The sequence below is a fragment of the Papio anubis genome, chromosome 6 (genome assembly GCF_008728515.1).
Source record: "Papio anubis isolate 15944 chromosome 6, Panubis1.0, whole genome shotgun sequence".
Classification (NCBI taxonomy): Eukaryota; Metazoa; Chordata; class Mammalia; order Primates; family Cercopithecidae; genus Papio; species Papio anubis.
This window is the reverse complement of record NC_044981.1, coordinates 41,947,333-41,970,184: the sequence shown is the minus strand read 5'-3', so window position 1 is coordinate 41,970,184 and position 22,852 is coordinate 41,947,333. Positions and strand designations below refer to the sequence as shown.

At 45.0% G+C, this 22,852-nt stretch overlaps 1 protein-coding gene and 2 non-coding genes across 6 annotated transcripts in view; 2 read left to right on the top strand and 1 right to left on the bottom strand.

The window, feature by feature from the left end:
* The window catches only part of XPO5 (exportin 5), a 53,495-nt gene extending 30,913 nt beyond the window's left edge, over positions 1-22,582 (top strand). Inside the window, exons 21-33 of one of the 4 annotated variants that reach the window (XM_021937319.2) lie at positions 6,948-7,001; positions 10,561-10,661; positions 12,971-13,067; positions 13,717-13,853; positions 15,692-15,789; positions 16,697-16,743; positions 17,151-17,248; positions 18,150-18,212; positions 18,980-19,062; positions 19,694-19,801; positions 19,940-20,077; positions 20,268-20,432; positions 20,903-22,023. In XM_021937319.2, coding sequence (XP_021793011.1) covers positions 6,948-7,001; positions 10,561-10,661; positions 12,971-13,067; positions 13,717-13,853; positions 15,692-15,789; positions 16,697-16,743; positions 17,151-17,248; positions 18,150-18,212; positions 18,980-19,062; positions 19,694-19,801; positions 19,940-20,077; positions 20,268-20,432; positions 20,903-21,040 — 1,327 coding nt within the window. In that variant the 3' untranslated portion in view covers positions 21,041-22,023. Of the gene's footprint in view, positions 1-6,947; positions 7,002-10,560; positions 10,662-12,970; positions 13,068-13,716; positions 13,854-15,691; positions 15,790-16,696; positions 16,744-17,150; positions 17,249-18,149; positions 18,213-18,979; positions 19,063-19,693; positions 19,802-19,939; positions 20,078-20,267; positions 20,433-20,902 lie in introns of all 4 variants that reach the window. The other 3 variants (XM_021937320.1, XM_003897637.4, XM_021937321.1) reach the window with 3 other exon arrangements.
* On the bottom strand, positions 1,073-1,198 carry LOC116275575. Its single transcript, XR_004184692.1, has one exon.
* On the top strand, positions 3,740-3,801 carry LOC116275545. Its single transcript, XR_004184661.1, has one exon. It is a non-coding gene; the product is annotated as a U7 small nuclear RNA (small nuclear RNA).
* Positions 22,583-22,852: the final 270 nt, after the last annotated feature.

Here is a 22,852-nt window from a genome sequence, read left to right as displayed (position 1 = left end):
AAGCAGTCTCAACTGGGCAAACCAAATTATTTATGTCTACTCCTGGGAATAGACACCTAAGACCTGAACCTAAGAACCAAAGATTTTAAATTAATGTTGACAAATTGGAGTGCTGGAGTGACTGATAAAGTTGTCATTGTGGACATATCTGTGGAAATAGACAATATTTTGGCCGGGTGCAGTGGCTCACACCTGTAATCCCAGCACTTTGGGAGCCACGGCGGATGGATCACTTGAGGTCAGGAGTTTGAGACCAGCCTGGCCAACATGGTGAAACCCCATCTCTACTAAAAATACAAAAATTAGCTGGACCTGGTGGCGCATGCCTGCAGTCTCAGCTACGCGAGAGGCTGAGGCAGGAGAATTGCTTGAACCCGCGAGGTGGAGATTGCAGTGTGAGCTAAGATCACACAACTTCACTCCAGCCTGGGCGACAGAGTGAGACTTCCATCTCAAAATAAATAAATAAATAAATAATAATATTTTCTTTTGATTTCAAAAGGAGGAAAGAGGTCTCTAAAAAGAAGCAGGACTTGTACTGAGAGGGTTAAACATTCAGTCAAGGAAAGGATTGTTTCCATCGTGATGTTTTTATTAATAGAGATGGGGTTTTGCCATGTTGCCCAGGCTGGCCTCGAACAGCTGAGCCTGCCTCAGTCTCCCAAAGTGCTAGGATTACAAGTGTGAGCCACCACACCCAACCCCATAGTGATGTTTTTTAAAACCACAACATTCTTCTGCAGCTAGAGAAATGTGAAAGTGATGGAAATCATAGGGCAAGAAGCTAATCAACTAGGCTTTTTTAGGCCTGTGGCCAGAATCTATGTGGTAATAACCCAGACATGGAAATGGGGTTCATTCCTGGTTGGGTCTAGAGGCCACCAGACAATAGTATGGTTATCATTTTTTATATAATTTTCTTTTTAAAAAAAGTATAATCTCTTTTCAATTTCTAGTTACCTTACTATCAGTAGAGCAAGATTCTCACGTGTTCACTATGTCTTTCTCCAGTTTTTTCTCTATAAATTCACTATTCCTATTTTCTATAGAAAGACAATGGAAAGTGTATAATTGCTGTTGTAGATAAGTAGGTCTTGAATTTATTTTGCAAACAAGACCTGTTCTGTCTGTCTATTCATTTAGGAGGCTAAAAGCAGAGTCAGCTTGACTTTAAGGACTCTATTTTCTTAGTCTTCAGATGGTTATCATTTTGATATTTTTCTGAGAGTTCAGTGCTTTTAGAAAATTCAAAAAATCAAAAGGCATTTTGAAAAATGCCTAACATGTAATGATTGAGTAGATTGCTTGAACAGTGTGCAGCTGGAGCTATTAGAGTTTTGCTTTTTTAGTAAATTTTATTGGCTGGGCGGGGTGGCTCACGCCTGTAATCCCAGCACTTTGGGAGGCCGAGGCACATGGATCACTTAAGGTCAGGAGTTCGAGACCAGCCCGATAAACATGGTGAAACCCCACCTCTACTAAAAATGCAAAAATTAGCTGGGTGTGGCAGCAGGTGCCTGTAATCCCAGCTACTCAGGAGGCTGAGGCAGGAGAATCGCTTGAACCCAGGAGGCGGAGGTTGCAGTGAGCCAAGGTCACACCACTGTACTCCAGCCTGGGTGACAGGGAAGACTCCATCTCAAAAAAGAAAAAAAATTAAATAAATTTTATCTTGAAGTGTAATATTTATATAGAAAAGGGCATAACTTGTGACTCTGTGTAGATGAATTTTCACAAAGTGGACACATTCGTGTCATCAGCACTCAGATCAAGAAGCAGCTTTACCCAGTACCTCTTTTCAGTGATTACCTGCTCCTCAAAGATAGCTACTATTCTGATTTGCATTTATTTATTTATTTATTTACTTACTTACTTACTTACTTTTGAGGCAGGGTCTTGTACTGTCGCCCAGGCTGGGGTGTAGTGTTGTGATCACGGCTCACTGCAGCTTCGACTTCATGCGCTCAAGCAGTCCTCCCACCTCAGCCTCCTGAGTAGCTAGGACTACAGGGGTGAGCAGCCATGCCCAGCTAATTTTTAACTTTTTGGTAGAGACAGGTTCTCTCTCTGTTGCCGAGGCTAGTCTTGAACTCATGGGCTCAAGGGATCCTCCCATCTCAGCCTCCCCAAGTGCTGGGATAACAGATGTGAGCCACCTCACCTGGCCCACTATTCTGACTTTTAACATTTTGCCAAGGTTTTTGAACTTTATGAAAATGAAATCAGAAGTATGCACCTTTTGGTGTCTGCCTTCTTTTTGCTCAATATTTTATTTCTGAGGTTCATCCATGTTACTGCATATACTTGTGTTTTTTTTGTTCTCCTTGCTTATATGATATTTCATTGTGTGAATATGCTGTAACTATTCAGCCTTGATGGACTTTTGGGTGATATTTTAATATTATAGATCATGCTGCTGTTGACATTCTTATGTCAAATATGTTTTGGTGAACATATATACATAATTTGTGTTGGATACACACATAGGAGTCGAATTCCTAGCTTATAAGAAATGTGTATTTTCTGTTTTTATAGATGCAACCTGTTTTTTAAAGTGGTTGTACTAATTTATATTCCTACCAGTTATATGCTGGAGTTGGGAGTTTTAAATTACTGTTTTTTGGCCAGGCACAGTGGCTCATGCCTGTAATCCCAGCACTTTGGGAGGCCGAGGCAGGTGGATCACTTGAGGTCATGAGTTTGAGACCAGCGTAGCCAACATGATGCAACCCGTCTCTACTCAAAATACAAAAAAAAAAAAAATTAGCTGGGCATGGTGGGGGGATGTCTGTAATCCCAGCTACTCAGGAGACTGAGGCAGGAGAATCCGCTTGAACCTGGGAGGCGGAGTTTGCAGTGAGCCGAGATCATGCTACTGCACTCCAGCCTGGGCAACAGAGGAAGACTCCATCTCAAAAAAAAAAAATTGAAAAATAAATAAATTACTATTTGTTTTGTTATGTTTTGTTTGTTTGTTTGAGACGGAGTCTCACTCTGTTGCCCAGGCTGGAGAGCAGTGGTGCGATCTCAGCTCACTGCAAGCTCCAACTCCTGGGCTCACGCCATTCTCCTGCCTCAGCCTCCTGAGTAGCTGGGACTACAGGCGCCTGCCACCACACCCAGCTAATTTTTTGTATTTTTAGTAGAGACGGGGTTTCACTGTGTTAGCCAGGATGGTCTCAATCTCCTGACCTCGTGATCTGCCCACCTCAGCCTCCCAAAGTGCTGGGATTATAGGCGTGAGCCACCACACCCGGCCAAATTACTTTTTTTTTTTTTTTTTGAGACGGAGTCTCACTCTGTCGCCCAGGCTGGAGTGCAGTGGCCGGATCTCAGCTCACTGCAAGCTCCGCCTCCTGGGTTCACACCATTCTCCTGCCTCAGCCTCCCGAGCAGCTGGGACTACAGGCGCCCGCCACCTCGCCCGGCTATTTTTTTGTATTTTTTTTTTTAGTAGAGACGGGGTTTCACCGGGTTAGCCAGGATGGTCTCGATCTCCTGACCTCGTGATCCGCCTGCCTCGGCCTCCCAAAGTGCTGGGATTACAGGCTTGAGCCACCGTGCCCGGCCTTACTATTTTTTTAGTAGAGAAAAGTTTGCGTTCCTTAAGAATGTGGCAAGGTATTGATAGCACCTCCTGCATCAAATAGTCTGATAATAGAAGGTGTTGAAGCTGTGCTGTCCAGCATGGAAGCCACTAGCCATATGAAACTATTGAGCACTTCAAGCATTACTAGTCAAGTGTTACAGCACTTTTAGAATTTGTCTGGTAGGCTTTCCAGTTTTTGCTGGAAAGCTCCTTAAAGAAAAAAAAATAAAAAATTAAAAAATAAAAATGACTAGCCTGAATTGAGGTGAACTGTAAATATAAAATACACACTAGACTTCTAAAATCGGCCAGGCGCAGTGGCTCGTGCCTGTAATCCTAGCATTTTGGGAGGCTAAGGCCTTAGGCAGATCACTTGAGGTCAAGAGTTCAAAACCAGTGTGGCCAACATGGTGAAACCCCATTGCTACTAAAAATACAAAAATTAGCCAGGCATGGTGGTGTGCATGCTTGTAATACCAGCTACTCAAAAGGCTGACGCAGGAGAATCACTTGAACCCAGGAGATGGAGGTTGCAGTAAGCTAAGATTGTGCCACTGCACTGCAGCCTAGGAGAAAGACTCCTAGGCTCTATCTCAAAAAAGAAGTATTGGATTACTACAGTACTTATGAAATGAAGTACTGATAATTACTACACTATGGATAAACCTTCAAAACATTATGCTGAGTGAAAGAAGCCAGACACAAAAGGCCATATATTGTATGATTTCATTTTTATGGAATATCTGGAGTAGTAAATCCATAGAGATAGAAAGTACATTGGCGATTGCCTCAGGTTGGAGAGGAGAAAAAGGTATAGATCCCCACTGCTACTGCTTAATGGGTCTGGCAGTTATTTCGGGGCAATGGAAATGTTTTGGAACCAGGTAGAGGTTGTTTATGCAACACTTTGAAAGTATTAAATACCACTGAATTGTGAACTTTAAGATGGTTAGGTTTTAGTGGGGATTATTTTTGTTAGTTTTTTAAAGTTTTGTGGGTACCCAGTACATGCATATATTTATGGGGTACATAAGATGTTTTGATACAGGCATGCAATGCATAATAATCACATCATGTAAAATGGGGTATCCATCCCCTCAAGCATTTATCCTTTGTGTTACAAACAATCCAGTTATACTCAACTGCAGTTATACTTTTTAAATGTACAATCAGAATTTTTATTGACTAGAGTCACTCTGTTATGCTAGGAAATACTAGATCTTATTCATTCTTTCCGGGTTTTTTGTACCCATTAACCATCCCTGCCTTACCCCTAACCCACCACTACCCTCCCCAGCCCCTCTGCTAACCATCCTTATACTCTGTATGTCCATGAGTTGAATTGTTTTAATTTTTAGATTCCACAAAGAGTGAGAACATGTGATGTGTCCTTCTGTGCCTGGCTTATTTCACTTAGCACAATGACCTCCAGTGCCATCCATATTGTTGCAAATGACAAGATCTTTTTTTTTTTTTTTTTATGGCTGAATAGTACTCCTAAAGTGGTTACTTTTATGTTATGTGAATTATGCCTCAGTTTTTTAATATTTTAATAAAAATAAAGCTGGTTCTTTGAAAATACCAGTGATAACATTAGTAAATTCAAAAACTTGAGAGAAATGGGGCTGGCACTTTGGAAGGCCACAGCAGGAACATTGCTGGAGACCAGCCTGGGCAACATAGCAAGACCCCATCTTGATTTTTTAATTTATTTTTTTTGAAACGGAGTCTCACTCTTGTTGCCCAGGCTGGCATGCAAAGGCATGATCTCGGCTCGCTTCAACCTCCACCTCCCAGGTTCAAGTGATCCTCCTGTCTCAGCCCCCTGAGTAGCTGGGATTACAGGCATGCACCACCATGCCTGGCTAATTTTGTATCTTCAGTAGAGACAGGGTTTCACCATGTTGGCCAGCCTGGTCTCAAACTCCTGACCTCAGGTGATCCACCCTCCTAGGCCTCTCAAAGTACTGGGATTCCAGGCGTGCACCACCATGCCCAGCTAATTTTGTATCTTCAGTAGGGACAGGATTTCATTATGTTGGCCAGGCTGATTCTCAAACTCCTGATCTCAGGTGATCCGCCAACCTTGGCCTCCCAAAGTGTTGGGATTATAGGCGTGAGCCACCATACCCGGCCCCATCTCTATTTGTAAAAATAAAATATTTAAAAATGGATAATTTCCAGGGAAAATGTAACTTATTCTAACTCAAAAAGACAGAAAACCTAAAGAGATAAAAACTTCATATTAATTATATTGGTAGTTAGTTAAATTAGACCAAAAAACTCCAGGCCTAAATTATTTTATATGGGAGTTCTCCCAGACCTTCAAGGAGCAGATAATTTATCTCTTAGACAAACTATTCCCAATAATAGAAAAATGTAGTGCTCCATAACTCATTTTATGAGGCTTATTTATTTTGATACCAAAACCAGACATTGACAGTACCAAAGAGGAAAATTATGGGCCTAAATCTCTTGTAAACCTAGAGACAAAAATCCCAAATCAAAAGGAATATGGAGCTAGGAATAAGTCTTTTAATATAACCACATTTCCATTGTTATATCTCAAAATACTACCAGTAATTCAATATCCAGTATACAACCAGTATTCAAATATCACCAAATGTTTTCCTTTTTTCTGTTTATCCACACAAGGTTTATATATATTTAAGATATCTCTTAGTCACTAAATTAGGCTTAGCATGGTGCCTCACACTTGTGATCTCAGCAATTTGGGAGGCTGAGGCAGGCGGATCCTTGAGGCTAAGAGTTTGAGACCAACCTGGCCAACATGACAAAATCCCATCTCTACTAAAAATTAAAAAAAAAAAGTAACCAGGTGTGGTGGTGCGCACCTGTAGTCTCAGCTACTTGGGAGGCTGAGGCATGAGAATCACTTGAACCCAGCAGGTGGAGATTGCAGTGAGCTGAGATCATGTCACTGTACTTTTGGAGATAGTCTCGCTCTGTTACCCATGCTGGAGTGCACTGGTGCTATCTCAGCTCACTGCAACCTCCGCCTCCCGGAATCAAGCAATTCTCCTGCCTCAGCCTCTCGAGTAGCTGGGATTGTGCTCGGCTAATTTTTTGTATTTTTAGTAGATACAGGGTTTTGTCATGTTACCCAGGCTGGTCTCGAACTCCTGAGCTCAACTGATCCCCCTGCCTCAGCCTCCTGAAGTGCTGGGATTACAGCTGTGAGCCACCATGCCCGGCCCTCTTTTTCAATTTATTTGTTGAAAAATGTGGACTTGTATTTCCAGAGTTTCCCCTGGTGAAATTTTGATGATTGAATCTCTGTAGTATTGTTTGTTGTAGTCTACTTTCCTTTGTTTTTGTTATATGTGAATATGTCTAGAGGAGGGGTTGGCAGTCTGCAGCCTGAGGACCAAATGCAAGCCTCCACATGTTTGTAAGTAAACTTTTATTGGAACACACCATGGCCATTCATTTACCTACTGTTTATGGCTGCTATTGCGCTTCAATGCAGAGTTGAGTTGTTGAGGACAGACACCGTATTGCTGGCCAAGCTTAAAACATATACTAATGTGACCTCCAGTCTAGAAAACTGACCTCATACCAGTTCAGTTTTTTTAGCAGATAATCCTTTGGAGGTGATGATGGGTTCAACACAATAGTAAAGGTGCCTTTAAAAGACTCCCAGGTATGTATTACAGGTTGATTTATGAAGAAGTAGTGAAAGTTAGTGAGAAAAGGATGGCTGGGAATAGTGGCTCATGCCTATAATTTCAGCACTTTAGGAGGCCAGGGCAGGAGGATCTCTTGGGGCCAGGAGTTTGCGACCAGTATGGGCAACACAGAGAGACCCTTTCTCTATTAAAAAAAAAAAAAAAAAAAAAATTTTAATTAGCAGGTGTGGTGGTGCACACTTAAGAGTTCCAGCTACTCAGGAGCCTGAGGTGGAAGGGCCACTTGAGCCCAGGAGTTTGAGGCTGCAGTGAGCTATGATCACACCACTGCAATCCAGCCTGGGCGATAGAGTGAGACCCTGTCTCTTTAAAAACCAAAAATCAAAACAAAAATAAATTATTCAATGCTGGGACAGTTGGCTTTCTATAGGGGAAAAAACAATTAGATTCCTACCAGTCACCATACACAGAAAAAATTTTCAGGTGTTTTAAAACCCAAAAAGTAAAGCTTCTTTTTGAGATGGAGTCTCGCTCTGTCACCCATGCTGGAGTGCAGTGGCATGACCTTGGCTCACTGCAACCTCTGCCTCCTGGGTTCAAGCGATTCTCCTGCTTCAGCCTCCTGAGTAGCTGGGATTTACAGGCATGTGCCACCATGCCTAGCTAATTTCTGTATTTTAAGTAGAGATAGGGTTTCACCATGTTGGCCAGGGCCTGACCTCGTGATCTACCCACCTTGGCATCCCAAAGTGCTGGGATTACAGGCATGAGCCACTGCATCTGGCCAAAGTAAAACTTCTAGACCATATTTACTGCATGAGGTTAGTGAATGACTTTTTTTTTTCCCCCAGATGGAGTCTCACTATCTTGCCCAGGCTGGAGTGCAGTGGCATAATCTCAGCTCACCACAATCTCTGCCTCCTCCACCACGCCCGGCTAATTTTTATATATATATATATTTTTTTGTTGTTGTTGTTGTTGTTGTTGTTTGTTTGTTTGTTTGTTTTTGAGATGGAGTCTCGCTGTGTCGCTCAGGCTGGAGTGCAGTGGCCGGATCTCAGCTCACTGCAAGCTCCGCCTCCCAGGTTTACGCCATTCTCCTGCCTCAGCCTCCCGAGTAGCTGGGACTACAGGCGCCCGCCACCTCGCCCGGCTAGTTTTTTGTATTTTTTTAGTAGAGAGGGGGTTTCACCGTGTTAGCCAGGATGATCTTGATCTCCTGACCTCGTGATCCGCCCGTCTCGGCCTCCCAAAGTGCTGGGATTACAGGCTTGAGCCACCGCGCCCGGCCTAATTTTTATATTTTTAGTAGAGACGGGGTTTCACCATGTTGGCCGGGCTGATCTCAAACTCCTGACCTCAGGTGATCCATCTGCCTTGGCCTCTCAAAGTGCTGGGATTACAGGCATGGGCCACTGTGCCTGGCCAGGGTAGCGAATGACTTTTTTTTTTGAGAGGGAGTCTCGCTCTGTCACCCAGGCTGGAGCACAGTGGCACGATCTTGGCTCACCTGGGTTCAAGTGATTCTCCTGCCTTAGCCTCCGGAGTAGCTGGGATTATAGGCAAACACCACCACATTCATGTAATTTTTATATTTTTAGTAGAGTCGGGGTTTTACCATGTTGGCCAGGCTGGTCTTGATCTCCTGGCCTCAGGTGATTCGCCAGCCTCGGCCTCCCAAAGTACCAGGATTACAGGCGTGAGCCACTGCGCCCAGCCTAGAATGACTTCCTTTTTTTTTTTTTTTTTTTTTTTTTTTTTTTTTTGAGACTGCTCTGTCGCTCAGGCTGAAGTGCAGTGGTGTGATCTCAGCTCACTGCAAGCTCCGCCTCCCGGGTTTATGCCATTTTCCCGCCTCAGCCTCCCGAGTAGCTGGGACTACAGGCGCCTGCCACCATGTCCGGCTAATTTTGCTTTTGTATTTTTAGTACAGACGGGGTTTCACCGTGTTAGCCAGGATGGTCTCCATCTCCTGACCTCATGATCCACCGCGCCCGGCCTCTAGAATGACTTTTAAGCAAGAACAAAAAGAACAAGCTATGGAGGCTTAAACATGGTCTAAAAGAGGTTTTCATTTTGCATCTTAAACCTGTAGCCACCACTCCTGGCACCCACCACCACACCTGGCTAATTTTTATATTTTTGGTAGAGACTGGGTTTCACCATGTTGGCCAGGCTGGTCCCGAACTCCTGACCTCAGATGATCCACCCACCTCGGCCTCCCAAATTGCTGGGATTACAAGTGTGAGCCACTGCATCCAGCCATGGACTTCTGTTTTGGGGGGTTTTTTTTTTTGTTTTTTGTTTTTTTTTTTGAGATGGAGTCTCACTCAGTTGCCCAGGCTGGAGTGCAGTGGCATGATCTTGGCTGACTGCAACCTCTGCCTCCTGGGTTCAAGCAATCCTCCTGGGTTCAAGCAATTTTCCTGCCTCAGCCTCCCAAGTAGCTGGGATTACATGCATGCACCACCACACCCGTCTAATTTTTATATTTTTAGTAGAGATGGGGTTTCACTATGTTGGCCAGCCTGGTCTTGAACTCCTGGCCTCAGGTAATTCACCGGCCTCGGCCTCCCAAAGTGCTGGGATCACAGGCATGAACCACTAAGCCTGGCCTAGAATGACTTCTTAAGAACAAAAAGAACAAACTATGGAGACTGAAACATGGTCTAAAAGATGTTTTTAGTTTGCATCTTAAACGTGTAGCCATCAGTTTGTTCAGTGGGGCCATTTCTGTGAGTAGGTAAGAGTGCTGTGGACAGCAGGTGTATCAAGTTCACAGTCATTGCTCCTTACTCAAAGCCCATAATTGCTCAGGTAGGTCATTTTGGTGGGAGACAGCATGTGTTGGGAATTGCGTTCCTCTGTCAGGTCCAAACAGCTGTTGCAAGGTCCATGCTCTTGGAATTAAGACAAAACATTGAAAAATGGGGCAAATTACCACCTCCTTCTGTGTTCCTACCTGTAAATCCACAATGTTGCACACATTTCATTCCATATCACTGGTGGTCAAAAAACTGGGACCACTTAAGATTTAAAAGAATTTTACTTTCTAGCTTTGGACTCTTGATACTGTCCTGTTGTCTTGGGGTTTGGTTCTCATGTTAATTCATCTTAGGTATTGTATACTAATTATCTGTGCAAGTCCAGTCCCTCCTGCACCGAGCATTCAGATATTTATACCTTGTTTTCTTTCCCCTGCCAGGAGTTCATGGGCAGATGTGTCTATGTGGAACTGTAGTATCACTGAATTACAAGCAAAGCCCACTGTTTCCTTCTGCATCAGATAGAAAAACTAAATAGCATTCTTGTTTCTTTCAGAACCCACAATACATTATATGCACCAGAAATGCTAGCCAAAATGGCAGAGCCTTTCACCAAGGCTCTGGATATGCTTGATGCGGAAAAATCTGCTATATTAGGTAAGAAATGTAACATTTTTTCTCCTAGGTTCATCTTATCCCTAATGGATGTCCCCTTTTTTTGTTGTCGTTTTTTGAGAGTCATAGTCTCTGTCACCCAGGCTAGAGTGCACTGGTGCAACCATAACTCACTGTAGGCTCAAACTCTTGGGCTCAAGCAGTCTTCCTGCCTCAGCCTCCTGAGTAGTTGGACTACAGGTGGATCACAACACCAGACGAACTTTAAAATAGTAAGACAGGGTCTTACTATGTTGCCCAGGCTGGTCTCGAACTCTTATCCTCAAGCAGTTCTCCCACCATGGCCTTTCAAAGCACTAGGATTACAGGCATTCTTATGCGTTGCTTGAGCAGCTTCTGCCTATCTTGTGCTTCTTCCTCCTTGTTTTGCACTACCTTCACCATCTATTTGTTCAGAAATGCATTTGTGGAGTTCCTATAAACTCTATATGAACAAATGTATTTACTTAATTACCTTATCATACAGAGAAGATCAGAAGCAATTTATTTATTTCCTGTTAACCCCTTCTTCAATTTAGCCAGTAGGTTGTGGTGGGTGTTACAGCCATTCGATTATAAATAAATCATGGCCTTTAACCTGAAGGATATTTGTATACTTTCCTGCCTTGTGTGTGTGTGTGTGTGTGTGTGTGTGTGTGTGTGTAGATAGATAGATAGATAGATATCAAAGTTTTTAAAGGAATAGATTTTAAGCAATTTCCCAATTGTTACCTTTTTTGTTTTGTTTTGTTTTGAGAGAGTCTCACTTTGTCACCCAGGCTGGTGTACAGTGGTGCAATCTCGGCTCACTGCAACCTCTGCCTCCCAGGTTCAAGTGATTCTCCCACCTCAGCCTGCTGGGACTACAGCCATGCACCACCACACCCGGCTAATTTTTTGTATTTTTATTAGAGACAGGGTTTCACCATGTTGGCCAGCTGGTCTCGAACTCGTGACCTCAAGTGATCTGCCTGCCTTGGCCTCCCAAAGTGCCGGGATTATAGGCATGAGTCACCACACCTGGCCTCCCAATTGTGACCTTGATTAGGACACTGCTTTAATTCATTTTCCCATTGAAAATAAGCATGAAAATAACTGTGCAGTCATAATTGCGGTATTTGCTGTGAAGGAAAGTGGCAGTGCTTTGAGTGTTTAGTGGGAGACCTAACCCAGTCTCGGAGGGAAGTCAGAAGGCTGACTCCCAATGGGGACTTGAAGGATGAGTAGGAATTAGCTAGGTTAGGGGCATGAGGAAATGCTGGGCATTCTGGACAAACAGAATGGCAGGTACAAGATCTGAGGCTAGAGGGAAAGGCCTTCGTATGTCCAGGACATAGAGATGGTTGAATCATGTGGCTGGAGCACAGGGAGCAAGTCTGGGAATGTGGGATGAAGTTAGAGCCAGAGGCATCAGTTGTCTAAACCTTGTACCCATCTCAGAAGCTTCAGGCTGGCTCACCATCACAGCCCCCATAGTTTGTCTTTGTCCTCAGCTATAACCTGTGTCTGAGCCTGGCTGTGGTCAAGCAATCCAGTGGGCATTCCTCAGCTGTGAAGTTAGCCAAAGGAAGGATGTTAATTTGCCTTTCCAGAGCTCATGTCTTTCGGCCTAGATAGTCCTGAATCTTTTCCTTTGACACCATTCCATTTAAGGGTTATGTTGCAGACACCAGTAAAAATAGAACTTCCAAGAAGTGTATTGCTATTAATATAAAAAGTAGGTGTTGCTTACCACACACCCCCATCCCATTATTCAAGTTAAGTCAGGAACTCCTGCTATAGAAATAAGTGGCCAACCAGAAATACTAAAATGGACAAATAGCTCCCTCAGATAGCTTCTGACTATAAGACTCGAAATGTAAAACCTCTGATTACACTTAAAAGTATAGATCTTTTAAGGCAGTTTTTAATACTAAGGTAAGTGGGTTTCATTTTGAGCTGCTACACATCTTAGTCTTTTGTGTAAGATTTTGCTTAAAAAAAGGGGTTTCATAAATTAATTGTGGGGGCATCCCCAGAGCTTTATGGAAAAATACTTTTGAGTTGTCACTTTTTTTGGTACAAGTTCCATCTGGGGAAAGAATTTTTTAAAAGCAGATAAAAGAGTACCTGGGTCTAAAGTCCTCGGTCCTTAAGTAGCTTTCACCTTCTCCTACCAAAAGAGTGCAACAAATCACATAGCCAAGTGCTTTGCAGTACAGCACCATGCACACGCCTTCACCCCGAACAACATCTGCCTGCTGTAGAGTGTTGGCCAGTTGAGACTCCTGACAGTGTGGAGCATCATGTTCCTGACCCGTATTTCCCTTTAGGATTACCTCAACCTCTCTTGGAACTCAATGACTCTCCTGTCTTCAAAACCATCTTGGAAAGAATGCAGCGTTTCTTCTCCACCCTCTATGAAAACTGGTAAGGAACCAATGCTGCCTCTCCGTATTTTCTTCCTGGATATGTATTGTATAGGAATGTCCATGGGTTGGACTTTTCATCTAGTGTACAAGTAAGGTGAGGCAAGAATTTGATAGGAAACTAATGATTCTAGTGTTAAATAGAAATGAACAGCCTGCTTTCCTGCATTTGCTTTTTTTGTAATTGTCATATGAGCCTCGCAGTCCCCGCCTGCTTCATGCCCAACTTGTTTCTAGTGTATAACATGATGAAACCCAAGTAGAAGCTAAAAGTGGTGGAGATTGCTTAGACCCTACACTGCTTGCAGCCTACTTATGGGAGTAGGGTGGCTAGATACTGGTTGTGGGTTGGGGAAGTAACTGGCCCTCGCGGGCTTTGGCCTCACTAACCCAGTACACTAATCAGCCAAGCTCATGAGATCCTCCATTGTAAGTCCACATTAAATAGTAATGAAAGCTACTGCTGATCTCGGCCGCCAACATCTGTCTTTTAAAAGATGCTGTATCTATAAGTTCTCTTAAGTAAATATAACTGCTTTTCGGCTGAAAAATCTTATTGTAGGCTAGAAATGAAATTCATGGGACAGTCAGGGCTGGCAGTAACAGATGTTGGATTTGTCATTGCCAGTGTTTTTTTTCCCCCTTTACAGTTTTCATATCCTAGGGAAGGCAGGCCCTTCCATGCAGCAAGACTTCTATACTGTGGAGGACCTTGCTACCCAGCTTCTCAGCTCAGCCTTTGTCAACTTGAACAATATTCCTGACTACCGACTCAGACCCATGCTTCATATCCTTTCAAAAGTCTCTACATAACCCAAAAGGTCAGAAAATTAGAGACAGAAACAGGTCACAGGAACCAGAGGGAGGAGGCAGAACTAGAAGGAAGAGATGAGATGATGTATCTAAGTGCATCATGTCATTAAAAACACTGGCAGATTGCAGGGAAAACATGAAGGCAGTCCAGATGGCCATAAACTTTTCCTTGCGGGGCAAATTTTTACCTTCCCCCCTTCTTGGAAATATTAAAGATAAAGCTTTTTTTTTTTTTTTTTTTTTTTTGAGACAGAGTATTGCTCACTCTGTCGCCCAGGCTGGAGTATAGTGGCGTGATCTCGGCTCACAGCTTCTGCCTCCCAGGTTCAAGCGATTTTTGTACCTCAGCCTCCCAACTAGCTGTGATTACAGGCGTGCATATTTATATTTTTTGAGACAGAGTTTTGCTCTATTGCCCAGGCTAGAGTGCAGTGGTACGATCTTGCCTTACTGCAACTTCCACCTCCTGGGTTCAAGTGATTCTTGTGCCTCACCCTCCCAAGTAGCTGGGATTACAGGCAGGTTTTCGCCATGTTGGCCTCAAACTCCTGACCTCAAGTGATCTGCCCGCCTCGGCCTCCCAAAGTGCTGGGGTAACAGGTGTGAGCCACCGTGCCCAACCTAATTTTTGTATTTTTAATACAGACAGGGTTTCACCACGTTGGCCAGGCTGGTCTCCATCACCTGACCTCAAGTGATCCGCCTGCCTCGGCCTCCCAAAGTGCTGGGATTACAGGCATGAGCCACCATGCCCAGCTGTGAAACATAAAACTTTTATCCCTTTTCTGTGTTTTTAGAAGCACTTGCTTTTTTTTGAGACAGGGTCTCAGTGTTACCCAGGCAGGAGTGCAGTGGTGCTATCAAAGCTCACTGCAGGCTCAAGTGGTCCTCCCACCTCAGCTTCCTGAGGAGTTTGGACTGGACCACAGATGTGCACCACCACACCCAGCTATTTTTTTATTATTATTTGTAGAGATGGGGTCTGCATTATGTTCCCCAAGCTGGTCTCAAACTCCTGGGCTCAAGTAATCCTGCCTCAGCCTCCAAAGTGCTAGAATTACAGGCCTGAGCCATCACACCCAGCCAAAAGAAGCACTTTCACACTTCATTCTCATTCAGACCCCTAGACCCCTATTACTAGTTGAATCTCTGTCTTTCCTCTTTTTTTTTTTTTTTTTTTTTTTTGGAGATGAAGTCTCCCTCTGTTGCCCATGCTGGAGTGCAGTGGCGCAATCTCGGCTCACTGCAAGCTCCACCTCCTGGGTTCACGCCATTCTCCTGCCTCAGCCACCCGAGTAGCTGGGACTACAGGCGCCCGCCACCACGCCCGACTAATTTTTTTTTTTTTTTGTATTTTTTAGGAGAGATGGGGTTTCACCATGTTAGCCAGGATAGTCTCGCTCTCCTGACCTTGTAATCCACCTGCCTCAGCCTCCCAAAGTGCTGGGATTACAGGTGTGAGCCACCGCAGCTGCTGAGTGCTTCTTAAACCTGAAATTATAAGGAGAATGGTGAAGAAGGATTTGTTACAAGGATGTCCTCCTTCCTATTTTTTTATTCCTACTTTCTGGCCAGGGACCATAATGTGCAGCCTGACGGAAGTCCTGCTAAACTAAGAGTATAATGGAATTGAATATCAGTGCCATTTAGGATTTTAGGAAAAGAACTTTAAGATTTTTCACTGTTAACACAGGATATTTTTGACATCTGGTAAATCTTTTAGGGATTGATTGTGCCCAGGGGTGCAGCCCACCACCTGACAGGTGAGGGATGTGTGCTTATGCACTAAAATTTCTTAACTTGCTGCAGCACGGGTCTTTGTAAAGCCTCTGGTGCTCTTCTGTCCCCCAGAGCACTATGAAGCCCTGGTATCCCCCATCCTCGGACCTCTTTTCACCTACCTCCATATGGTAAGATAAGTCAGGAACAGGAAGCAAAGAGTACTATTAAGGCCTGTGGCCATTTTTGACCCTTGCAAGTCAGGAGCTCCTAGAAGTGTTGTCTCCTAGCCCTGCCAGACTGGCTGGGCAGAGCTTCTACCCCAGCAGACTATCCTTGCTGTAGGATCGAGCAGCCCCCAAAGAACTAAACTGATTTAATTGCCACAAGGCAGCTTCAGTTGCAGATTCTGCTCCTAACCTCCTGTTAACTGAGGAAAGGTAAAAAGAGGAATGCTTGCTCACAGACCCTTGCCAGGAATGCTAGGTCTGTTATCCTGACTCTGGAATTAAACAGGGGACTGGCTGGGAGACCCAAGAATTCTAAAATTGTTAATTCTTTCCAAGCAAAGAAGTGTTTGAGATACCACCCTCAGCATGGATGTGGGACAGGTTATAGAAACCATAGATGGTTTTTTTTTTTTTTTTTTTTTGAGGCGGAGTCTCGCTCTGTCACCCAGGCTGGAGTGCAGTGGCCGGATCTCAGCTCACTGCAAGCTCTGCCTCCCGGGTTTAAGCCATTCTCCTGCCTCAGCCTCCCGAGTAGCTGGGACTACAGGCGCCCGCCACCTCGCCCGGCTAGTTTTTTTTGTATTTTTAGTAGAGACGGGGTTTCACTGTGTTAGCCAGGATGGTCTCGATCTCCTGACCTCGTGATCCACCCGTCTCGGCCTCCCAAAGTGCTGGGATTACAGGCTTGAGCCACCGCGCCCGGCCCATAGATGGTTTTTTTAACCTTGTGGTGTGGAGTCTACAGAGGTTGTCATTGATGTCTAGAATCATCCTTGGCTAATTTTAATCATGAAGTGGACTTGACTTTAGATACTATGTATTCCAATCCTTTCCCCAATTCTAGCATTTATTTCCTTTGTTTTCCCAGAGGCTTTCCCAGAAATGGCAAGTTATCAACCAAAGGAGCCTGCTCTGGTAAGGGATACCTACCCACTCTTCTTGGTGGATGAGCTGGCAGCCAGATTTGGGGTGGGGAAAGGAAGCGGGCAGGGATTCTGCTGTCGCAGGGTAGAAGAGCAGTAGGTTGTAGTCATTCTCAGTCTAGGTGATACATGGCTTGTCTGGACAGGCTGTGACCAGCAGGCAGACTGAGATCCAGCCTTTATAGGGGCTACTGTTACCTTACTCACTTATTTTGATTCTGTAATGTCTATCCAACTGGACAGAATCACTAGTAATAATGTCCTTCAGTGGATCACTGCTGTCCATTCCCAACTTTTGCATAAAACGAAGACTCGAAGAAAGTGGTCACAGAGAGTCTGATTAGGGTCACTGCTTTCTTTCTGCACTCCTGTGGGACTTGGCCCTCTGGTTTTCTGCAGTGGAGAAGATGAGGCTGCAGATGAAAACCCAGAGTCTCAAGAGATGCTGGAGGAGCAACTGGTGAGGATGTTAACCCGAGAAGTCATGGACCTAATCAGTAAGTGGCAAGTAGAAACTGGGGCTATAGAGAATTTTCCTGGAAGAGAGCTGGTCACTCAGCCAACTCCACGAAGGCCTGACTAATGCAAAGGATTCATGTTTGCGGCCGGGCATGGTGGATTGCGAGGTCAAAAGATCGAGACCAGCCTGGCCAACATGGTGAAACTCTGTCTCTCCTAACAATACAAAAATTAGCTAGGCGTGGTGGCGTACGCCTGTAGTCCAGCTACTGGGGAGGCTGAGGTAGGAAAATCGCTTGAACCTGGGAGGCAGAGGTTGCAGTGAGCTGAGATCACACCACTGCACTCCAGCCTGGTGAAAGAGACTCCATCTCAAAGAAAAGGATTCATGTTTGCAGCCATACTGACAGATCTAAAAGAAATAACTAGACAGAAGCAAGGCAGTGCTGAAGTCAACCTAAGGACAATTTATGAATTGCAAGCTGAATAGTACCAAAGCCAGAATATGGGGAAACAATCTAAAATAGCAGGAGGAATTTGGATTCATTAGGAAAAACTTCCTAGTTTTCTCAAAATATGGAAATGTTTTAAATTCTTGGACATGGAGACTGTTAATTTTCTTTTTGTTTTTACTGTGTCATTTTGTTTGTTTGAGATTCAAAGTAGACCAGGGATGTATCAAGCACCCTCTCCTAGTCACTCACTCTCACAGAATTCTGTAATTTTCTCTCAGCTAGTTGAACTTGAAGGAACAAAACAGTTCGGTCATCAGAATGCCTCTATTTCTATTGGTGAAGCTAATTCTTGTGCCTTGGACAGTACCCCCATCTTCCACCTTCCTCACCTGGCCAGAGACAGGTTGGGATCGGTGGGCCTGAGGTGGCTGTTGTGGTAGTATATACCCACCCTTCACCTAGTAATCCTGCTTTCTTGCTTTAGCGGTTTGCTGTGTTTCAAAGAAGGGTGCTGACCACAGTAGTGCTCCCCCAGCAGATGGAGACGGTAAGTGAGCCTGTGAGACCTTGGAGGTGTGCTCTTAGCCTCCTAAATACTGTTCCTTCTGAACCAGGGCGGTTTCCTTGCAGTCTGGTGAGGAGACACCCTACATCTAGTTGTCATCTCTGGACCAGCCCTCTTGCTGTGTGCCTCCATCATACTCCCACCTCCAAGCCTTTGCACTTGCTGTTTCCTCTGTCTTGGATGATTTTCTCCCAACCATATACGTGATCTATTCCCTTGCTTCATTCCAATGTCACCTCTTCCAAGAGATCATCCATGACCAACTTATCAAAAATAGTAACCCCAGCTACTCTGTATTCCTCTGCTTTATTCTTCTTAATAGCACTTGTCACTGCACATTATGTTTTTATTTATGTATTCCTTTCTTACATATTTCCCATGTTAGAATGTAAACTCCCATCAGGGAAGGGATCTATTGTCCTATTCCTTTTATCCCCAGTAACTAGATCAGTGCCTGGTACAGAGGGTGCTCAAATATTTGTCCAACAACAAAGTATCTTCTGTATTTGCAGCTTTTTGTGTTTCTGCCTAGAAGCTCCCGTTTCCCTCATGTACGGCTTGGGTGCATCTCTAGAAGATTGGCCATGGGCATGGGCTATTATTATGTGGAGGTGGGAGGGGTCCCAGTACTACTTAGCCACCAGTTAACCTAGAACACGCAGCTTTGCTTTTTTTGCGCTTCTGTCAGAACAAGATATTCTTCTCTGTTCTGAAAGGATGGAGCTTAACATTCTACTCTCTGATAACAGATGAAGAAATGATGGCCACAGAGGTCACCCCCTCAGCTATGGCAGAGCTTACAGACCTGGGCAAATGTCTGATGAAGCATGAGGTGGGTAGAAGGAACAGGTGATACCTTTACTCCTTGCCCAGGTGGGGAGCCACCTTTTACTTTTCTTGCTCTATGGTGCTATCAAGAGTTTTTTGTAATACTCTTTTGTTATGTAAGTTCCTGGTTCTTAAGGCCCCAGAAAAAAACGAGGGAAAAGGTGCAATGCCATGGTGTCTCCCATACCAGCCTAGGCAGGGGCTCTCAGGAAAACACATAGCAGGCACACTGATGCAGATCCCTGGTGTTTAGCCTCCCCCAGCCAGGCCTGAGCTTTGTCTCCATCCTGTACATACAGGTTTTCTCACATTTTGGTTTTTTCTTTTTGACTGGCAATACACAAAAATAGAGGAAGTAAACTCACTTCTTTTATTTTTCCTGCTTCGCTATTTAAAACTCCAGCTCCTAAGCCAGGCATGGTGGCGCACACCTGTAGTCCCAGCTGTTTGGGAGGCTGAGATGGGAGAATAGCTTGAGCCCAGGAGTTCAAGACCAGCCTGGGCAACAAAACAAGGACCCCATCTTTAGAGGGGGGAGGAAAAAAAAAAACAACCTCCAGCTCCTGATGTATAATAATAATCAGAGAAAATTGTGCTGCTTTTCCCACTGTAATCCTTCATCCTTTCCTGTTCAGGATGTTTGTACAGCGCTATTAATTACAGCCTTCAATTCCCTGGCCTGGAAGGATACTCTGTCCTGCCAGAGGACGACCTCACAGCTCTGCTGGCCTCTCCTCAAACAAGTATGGTGGTTCACCCCTTTTCCCTGCCCCTCATAGAAGGTTTGGGTCATGCAGATTGACTAAATCATTCAGAAGAATTGGGGTGCTGAGGCCTTGAGAGAGGCCCCCTGTGGCCCTAAAGCACAGCTGTCTCCCCAGGTGCTGTCAGGGACACTGCTCGCAGATGCAGTTACGTGGCTTTTCACCAGTGTGCTGAAAGGCTTACAGATGCACGGGCAGCACGACGGGTGCATGGCTTCCCTGGTCCATCTGGCCTTCCAGATATACGAGGCGTTGGTGAGTGGGGAAAGCATGGGGGCAGGATGGCTGCAGCTTTATCACTCAGTCTGCTTCTAGTCTCTTGGGCCTTATCCTAAATCCAGGCACCTGCCAAATTGCTGGTGCTAGCTCTGAGAAATGGGTGTGGCAGGAAATGGGGAGGGTGGCAATAACCTACATCCAGTAAGTTTATTCCTGCTGGTATCAGCGCCCCAGGTACCTGGAGATAAGAGCTGTAATGGAGCAAATCCCTGAAATACAGAAGGACTCACTGGACCAGTTTGACTGCAAGCTTTTAAACCCCTCCCTGCAGAAAGTGGCTGACAAGCGCCGAAAGGACCAATTCAAACGCCTCATTGCTGGTTGCATAGGGGTAGGTCACGCACCTTCATTAGTGCACCCAACCCCCTTCTTAAATCATGTGTATGGGCAAACCTTATAAACCAACTGTAGTTATTGACCATTATGGTGATATAATGTTTTGTGTTTTTTTTTTGAGACAGGGTTTCATTCTTGTTGCCCAGGCTGGAATGCAGTGGTGCAATCTCAGCTCACCACAGCCGCCACCTCCTAGGTTCAAACGATTCTCCTGCCTCCGCCTCCCAAGTAGCTGGGATTACAGGCATGCGCCACCACACCTGGCTAATTTTTTGTATTTTTAGTAGAGACACGGTCTCTCCATGTTGGTCAGGCTGGTCTTGAACTCCTGACCTCAGGTGATCCACCCGCCTTGGCCTCCCAAAAGTGTTGGGATTACAGGCGTGAGCCACTGCGCCAGACCAAGAGAATCTGCAACTACTACTTAGGGCCCAGCATTAATTCTTTCTCATTTGTTTTCCACAGAAACCCTTGGGAGAGCAGTTCCGAAAAGAAGTTCACATTAAGAATCTTCCCTCACTTTTCAAAAAAACAAAGCCAATGCTGGAGACAGAGGTGCTGGACAATGATGGGGGTGGCCTGGCCACCATCTTTGAACCCTGAATCAATTTTTTGGGCATCCTTCCTCGGCCTTTCTTGTCATCTCTTCTTTCCCTTTGTAGCTAATCTCTAGGCCCTTCTTGCACTGCCACCTCACTTTCCACTATTGTCAGCCTGGAGAGAGATCCAGGTCTGGAGCTGGAGAGAACAGGCCCTGTGCAGGACCAGAAGTAATTATACTAAAGTATCAAGAAAGGGGGTTAGGGCTTAAACCATTCTGTCTAGATGTCCCAGATAGTTCCCATTCTACTTGGAGATTTGGCTTTTCCAAGAAAAGCTAGAGCAGAGCAGCCCTTCTCCCACAAGCCCTCCCACCCCTGTGCAGCCACATACCTGTACAGAATGGTGGTAACTAGGGATGCTGTGCCCAACACTGCGACTAGCAAGGCTCGCAGCAAGAGCACAGCCCTCAACTACTTGTGCCAGAGTTTCTCTTGGACCACTCCAACTCCCACTGAGCCCTTTTGCTGCTGGGCTGGCAGGAAACTTGCCCCACTCCCTAAGGGGCACGTCTGGGTTAGGTGCTAAGTGCTGAAAAGAACTTGGCCAGTTCTCTCAACTTTGCTTTGGGCAAGAATCTGGTCACCTGATGGGATGCATGGCATAGGCTACTGCTAAACTTGGCACAGTGTCAAGTATAGTACCTCCAAGGACCAGGGCTGGGCAGTCTTTAGTGCTAACATCCCCTTTAGAGCTCACACATCTTGCCCTTCCAGACTGATGAATGACCCCTCAGTCTGGCTTCCCCAGCCTCAAGGTCCACTCAGGCACAAGAGCCACAGTACCCTAGAGAGTGTCACATGACACCATTGTCATCCAAGGATAAAACAGACCAACTAGGCTACATCTGTGATAAGCAGCTAGCAAAGCCACTGGTCTTCTAGGACTAAGACCAGGTGCCTTCCACAATCTCATGGTCTTTCAGGTCCCTGGTTACTTTTCTCAAAGGCCATCTCCAAAAGAAAAGAATACATGCCTTCGCATCACAACCTGTACTGTGAGTCCATTCTAGAGGTCACTGAAAGGTCCTATAAACAGGACTCGGATATGGGACCTGGCCCTGACGTCATTACTGGCCATAAAGGCAGACTTAATCCATACAGAAACCAGTGTGTCCATGTGCTCTGCACAAAAACAGACCTGTTGTCCACCAATCCACTGACAAGAGGGTTTCCATGAGAGCCGAAGTGGACTGAAGCTATAGTTTTTAGCTGGTGCGGGCCAGAGGCAGGGTCAGATTGGGAAGAGGCAAAGCTGAGGAAGCAGAAGTTGGAGTCTCATGTTGCTCCCTCTTCCTGTGTGGTGCTCTGGGTTCCTGTGGATTGTGAAGGCGATCTCAAGAGTGTTTCCCTCCAAACCTGATAGCTGCCTATTCCTGTCTGGTTGGGGCTGTGGAGGGTGTAGTTGTATTTATTGTGTTGTAATATTTTTAACATCCTGTGACTTCATGCTAGAAGTTTTCTATTGTTTATAGAAACTTTTTGTAGAAACATTAACTCTAAAGCACATCTGCATGTCAGTAAAAGTCTCAGTTTCATACAGAAAGGGACCCATCTGCCTTTTTCAACCTAGTCTTAAAACCAGTGACATACTCCAGAGTTACTCCATGAGCACCCTGCAAAAGGGGACTGAACAGGAAGAAATGTGACTGATGAACCTGGTCTTTCAAGCTTTCTGAAATGGTGTGCCAGTTAAAAAAGGATTTCTATCCTGACACACCCAGACTAGGCAGCCCATACCATTCTCACAGTGTCTTTCGTATGTGGCTGCTGGGCCCGGCCCAAAGGAATTGCTACTGTTCTTTGTTGGAGCTGT